Raw genomic sequence first — 6,365 nt, 5'->3', positions numbered from 1 at the left:
GTCACAGGGGAAAGAGTCTAAAAATAAGGTTTCTACATCACCTAAAATGAGTTATCAGTCAATAAGATTACAGGAATACTTCACCCGCAAAATGACCAGTTTTATGTCAATTACTCACCCTGTGTCATGTTGAAAAAGACTTCAATAATCTCTCACATTACTCGTGCAGTGTAACCCAAATCTGATTTATCCAGTCATATGCTGAGTGCTTCCCAAACACATGCATTTTTGCTAAAATCATTTCTAACTCGTATGCACAAGCATGGCTGAGAGCCTCGGCACGCACCACACCTGCATTTGAACTGTGCTCAAGTGGAGTCTATGCACACACATAGTACATGCTCAGGCACACGCAGGGTGTTTTATATTTTAATATTTCAGTGAGAACACATATTTGGGAAGTGCCGAGCATACGGCTGGAGAAATGAGACTTGGATTATACCACACAAATTGTAGGAGAGTTTGTAAATAGATGTTTTGATTTAGTTTGCTGGTGTTAAAGGTGGACTCTATTTACTTTGATCCAAAAACAGGAACATTCATCGTGAGACAAAGTTTTCCTCATGAATTCAAAGTAATACAGGAGAGTAACTGATGTACAAGAGGTCATTTTGCAGGTGCAGAAACAACCATGTGACATAAAATATGGTGTTTCTGTGAGCTGTTAAGTTGTTGCTAAAGTCTTGACTGCAGCAACAGCCCACTCTGATGATAGGAAATGATGTCAGAGGTCTGCTTGGAGAGCTGGTGGTTTACAGACTGAGGGTACAAACACACAGGAGGCAGTGTTCTGCAGAGCTGTGAGCTCCTGGTTATTTCCAATCAGAGCCAGCAGATGTTTGAGGAGGAGTCTCACAGTTTAGATGGACACACTGTGACCTGACAGAGGAGGAAAACTGTGGTGCGGTTAATCCCACCTCATATCTGCTTATATATCTAGTAGTTTTTCAACATCCAATCAGATGTTTGGACATTTGGACTGTGGGCTCAGTGTGGGCAGTGTGTGTGCGTCTGTGTGTTTCTACTCAAAGTAAACTCTGTGTTACAAAGTGACCTTCTTTCTTCTGCTTCTTCAGTCAAACCTCTGCTTCAGGAGGTCAGACTGCGTGACATCAGCGGGGCATTAGAGGTCATAGAGGGTCTCCAACACCGTGGCCAGAGACCAGGCCTGGGTCTCACAGCTGAATGGGCAGTACTGGCCGTTCTCATTGGTCAGCTCTGGCAGCCCCTTCCATGGAGACCTGAGAGGGAAAAATACACAACATGAGTCATTACACACAACACATCAGTTAGTTTGCTCCATGCTGTACCATGTAGGAACGTGCACTAAGACATTCATTGAAGTAAATATTCCTGATGGATCAGAAGCTGTTTTTCATTCTCTTTTTGATTCTTCAGTTTAAAACAGAAAATACTCATTTTGTCACCATGATGTTTGAGAATAAATTAATAAAAGGTGTACAGGGGCTGAGGCATATTCAAACATGTTACTCAAAGGACCCATTGTAACAGTGACATTTTGGAAATGAAACTTGAACATGGCGCATCACAGTGCTAACATGCCATTTGACGTGGGTGTATCCTGTGAACCAAAGAGATACTAGATGTATGAACAAACACAGACACACACAGACACAAACCTCTCCAGATGGGTATAATGTCGAGACAGGACGTTTTTCACCAGGGTGACCGTCTTCGTGTAGCTCTTTTCTCCCATCTTCTTGGCAAAGTAGAGTTTAGCACGCAGGAAGTAGCCTACCGGCCATAGCCACTCCTACACACACGCATGCAAAAAAGAGAGTTAGTTATGTGCAGTAGAAAGATAAAATTATTTAAATGATGCTGCATCACCATTTCAGTCACAACTTGATAAAAATTTGAGGGAAACTTCTTTAGACATTAAGTCTGAGAGCAAAATAATATTGTTTTAAATATATTGTTAGAAATCAGCCGTGACAAAGATGACATTACCAACATGTTATACAAAAAATATGGAGCGTGGAATGATTGAACATCTGGCTTTGCGCTGTAGCTTTAAAAAATGTAGCCTGGCCGGTTGTGGATCAGAGCTGACACTAAGATGACTTATTGAATACCTCAATATTCGCCACCTGGAAAAATCCAGGTCCTGTGCTGGTGATACTTTTGTGTCTACTGTGTGCCAACTGCAGAGGCAGGTTGTGCCTTTAGTTGCTAAGCGACCACAATCCATGCATATCATAGCCTACTAACAAGAAATCCAGAGTTTGGAGCTTCTCTTATTCCAGGCATTGTTTTTAAGTGTGTATTTGGCCTACAAGGTGTTACTTAAGAGTTCTTTAGTTATGGCCAAAAACATGTTGCATGACCTTTGATCACCAAATTCCAATCAGTTCATTCTTGAGTCAAACTGGACATTCTTAGGCCTTATTCAGATATTGTGTTCATGAAAATGAGATGGATATAAGGTCACAGTGACCTTGACCTTTGATCACCAAATTCAAATCAGCTCATCAGTCCAAGTGAATATTTGTGTCAGAAATTCCCTTGGGGTGTCCTTAAGATATCACTTTCACAAGAATTAGATGAATGTAAAGTCAAACTGCAAAGCCATCCTGCCCTGAAAAACAGCCGCTTTAGGAACGTTTACGTGCTGTGACAGCACTGCTCTCACTTTTGCGTAACTTCCACGTGTGTTAGACAAACTCTTCCAGAGGCCACGTGACCCTGCAGCTCTATAGCCACGAGCATCTTTCTTATTCTACTATTCAGGGAGTGTCACACTCACTGGTCCTTGGTGGTAGTTGAAGCCTTTTGCCAGGTTGTAGTTGTCATTGTCCAGAGCGTTGTCATAGACACCACAGTACACCATGTCACTGGGACAACACAGACACAGTGTCAGTATGAGAGTGAATATATAATCCTCCAACTGCTGCGGCTAAACTGGTCATAAAGCTTCTTTAAAGCACTTAGACGTGATTACACTTACAGTCAGGAATAAAACTTTAGATCCACTACATGTTTAAACAAATATGTGTGTGTACTGGGAGTGTATTTAGATCTATATTACTCTGGGTCAAGAGTCTTCATTCCCAGTGGTCCCAGTAGATACTTCTCAGCCATCTCCAGAGCCTTCCAGGCTCTCTCCACAGTGAACAGCTCTGGAGCCTGTAAACACACACACACACACACACACACACACACACACACACACACACACAAACACACAAACACACACACACACACACACACGTCAACCAAAAGAACAGTCACACACACTTACACATGACTCAGACGATCGTCTCTGTCCTCTTACCACCACCATGGCGATGGTGAAGTTGGGTCTGAGCTGGTAGTCACACCAGGGGCTGGACGCTCCATAGCTGTCCTTGTAGATGCCTTTTTTGTGCACCAGATCAAAGCGCTTCTCATTAGGGTCATTTGGGTCACCGGACACCCAGAAACCTGCCTCAAAGGACTGCTGGAGCTGCTGGTTCCACTGGGAGTACGAGATAAACACCTCTTTACCTGGAACACAAGCATAAGTGTTTACAGATGCCGGAGACATTTCTTTATCTGGCAATACAGACACTTTGTCTGTCAGTGTGTGTGTCATACCATTTCTGTGTACTTTGGCTCCATCATAAGGGAACAGTCCTTGGGAGTGGAGCTCCACAACCCAGCGGACAGTTGACTTACTGAGACCAACGATCTCTACTGCGGCTCCATCTCTACACACAAAACAGTCACTTCCATTAATTACTTTGTAAAACATCAGAGAACACTCGAAAAAACATGCATCGTTGTGATGATGTGAAACAGCAAATCTGAACATTGATGATGGATTGATCAAAAACCCAATACAGGATCAAAAGCGGACACAAAGTGCAGTCAGGAGTTGAGTTTGTGGGTTACCTGGGAGTAGCAGGCATGCCTTTGTTCCTGGCTCTCTCACTCTCTCCCATTTTGTCCATCCAGGTGCCGCAGTTAAAGCGGTTCCCTCCAGACACAAAGCCTGTGGCTGGATCCACCTTCACAGCCACATTGAACCCTGGGAAGGAGAGGAAGAGCTCACAAACACTGAGGCTGGAACTAAAGGAGAGTTTGGAAAGTTGCTGCCGTAAACACATTTAACACTGGGTTCTATGTAGAACCAGAGAAGGAACAACACACACACACTCTGTGTGTCCTACCTTCATCTCTCATGTTCATGTCTATCTTGGACCCAGCGTTCCTCTCTCTGAAAGAAATTCCCTCTAGGTGGCGCTGCAGAGCCTCCTGGATCACATCATACAGGGGCTGCTCCTAGACACACACACACACACACACACACACACACACACACACACACACACACACACACACACACACACACACGATAATATACTGTCGGTGGTAGAACTCGGTGGGGTACTTGACCCCCCCCAGAAATTGTCATCCATTGATACAGGTTAAGTTACACCCGGTCAGGTGGAGGCAGCCCTAACATTTATATTATTAACTTACTATCACGTAACGGTGCATCTCAGGTGATGTTGCAGAGTAACGCAAAACTAACGTAAGACATAGTGTGACGAATTACCCTTTATATGTAATATAAGTAATTAAGTAATGCATTACCCTTTTTAAAAGTAACAAGTAATGTGTTATTCATAACGTTTTCTTTTTTTTATTATTTGAGTAAAGACCAAAACACTGCTAAACGCACACTGTGTTTAACACTTGCTCACAAGTAATAATTCTGACATTAAATTAGAACCTGACTGACAGGAAGATAAAAGAATTTAAGTTAAAGTGAAAGTCAGTGTTCTGCAGTAAACTGCTCCATGCTGTCCCCTCTTTTATCTGATATTTCGAGATGAATCTTCCTGCTGTAGAATTTTAAGGTTGTGCTCATTTGAGCTCCTTTGGGTAGTTTAATCTACAGCAGTGTGTCATGGTCCAAAAGATCATCTTTGATTTGATTCAAATATTCGTTTGATTAACATGTGTGTGTGTGTGTGTGTGTGTGTGTGTGTGTGTGTGTGTGTGTGTGTGTACATACCACCTCTCCAGGTGAGCGTGGTTCACAGTCATCAGTAGGGTACATGCGTGTGACAGGGCAGCGAAGGATTTCATACCCCTGAGGAACGTGGGTAGCATAGTCCTAAACAAAAGCACATATACGTGTAAGTATAGTATAAGGAAGTACTGAAGTACCTCATTCATCTTTGTAAAACTACATGACTCACCTTGCTTATTTAATTTTTAATTAGGTTAATGAACATTTAGATACATTTTCACTAGATACAATAATAAATAACTTTACAGAGGAGTAAATTAACTTGTAATTGATAACTCTAATTAGGATAATCATTTAAAACGGGGTAAAGAAGAAAACTTAAACCAAACTTGTTTTACTTCATTGTTGGTATTTAGCTCACATCTGCCAACTTTTACAAAATAATGACACAACTGTCTTTCTGAGGGATGAAGCTGGCTTGTGCAAGCTGTTCACTCACCATAAATACCTGTGAGCAAACCTTTCTTTCACAAATTTCATAATTTAAGCCTCTCTCAAGTTATTTGTTACGTGATCAATGAATTAACATATAATCAATCATCAAGTTACTCACTGGCCTCATTTTCTTTACTGACACAAGTATATTTGGTAGCCATGGAAGCTAGTTATATCTGCTGCAGGGATTTTTAAGCCTGCTTTAATATTACAAACACTCCTAGCACAAAATGCACTTTTCCAAATGAAGCTTTAAAAAATATTATACATTAATATGATTTTCTACTTTCATTGAGTTTATTTTTTAACCAGCATCAGTCCTAGTCATAAATATGAAATATGTGTTTTTGTCATGATGCCACTATGTTTTGCAATGAACCCACCTCCATCAGGAGGAAAATGACAAATTCCAAGGCAAAAGCCCAGAATGACACCCATAAATAATACAAGTCATGTTTTTATGCTTTGATAGCTGTGGGATGAAAAAATCAGTTTGAATGGGTTTCAATGGAGCATTTTTTGACCTTAACAGTCAGAATGTAACAATGTAGTTCCACAGTGTGTTTAAGACTTAATGTAGGAGCTGAGCTGGAGATTCCAAGATTAAACAAAAATACACAATCTTGCCAAAAATGTATGCCATATGCATGAACACAGCCAAAATTATCAAGAAATTAGGAATGAAAAGCTTGTAAAATGCGGCAAACAGTCCCAAAGGGTTAATCATCATTGGTTTCAGTGCACTACTTGACACCAGCTTGACAACAGCATTAGTGGCCTGTGGCGCTGATTGGCTAATCATTAGTCCCCTGCTATGCACATTAGAGTTTCTTTTTTTTTTTTTTTAAACCAAGAATCAGCTTCTGTCACAATGTCAGACGAATCTGTC

General features: G+C 41.3%; 1 protein-coding gene across 1 annotated transcript in view; it reads right to left on the bottom strand.

Annotated features, from left to right (window-relative positions):
* Positions 1-556: 556 nt before the first annotated feature.
* The window catches only part of LOC121951216 (glycogen debranching enzyme-like), a 40,672-nt gene continuing 34,863 nt past the window's right edge, over positions 557-6,365 (bottom strand). The window contains 9 exon segments of the mRNA XM_042497468.1: positions 557-1,241; positions 1,641-1,774; positions 2,768-2,855; positions 3,050-3,147; positions 3,296-3,507; positions 3,598-3,710; positions 3,895-4,030; positions 4,173-4,284; positions 5,024-5,125. Coding sequence (XP_042353402.1) covers positions 1,124-1,241; positions 1,641-1,774; positions 2,768-2,855; positions 3,050-3,147; positions 3,296-3,507; positions 3,598-3,710; positions 3,895-4,030; positions 4,173-4,284; positions 5,024-5,125 — 1,113 coding nt within the window. The 3' untranslated portion in view covers positions 557-1,123.

Source organism: Plectropomus leopardus, chromosome 12, assembly GCF_008729295.1.
Source record: "Plectropomus leopardus isolate mb chromosome 12, YSFRI_Pleo_2.0, whole genome shotgun sequence".
Taxonomy (NCBI): Eukaryota; Metazoa; Chordata; class Actinopteri; order Perciformes; family Serranidae; genus Plectropomus; species Plectropomus leopardus.
The sequence above is the reverse complement of the archived record's forward strand: the minus strand, read 5'-3'. Positions and strand labels throughout refer to the sequence as shown.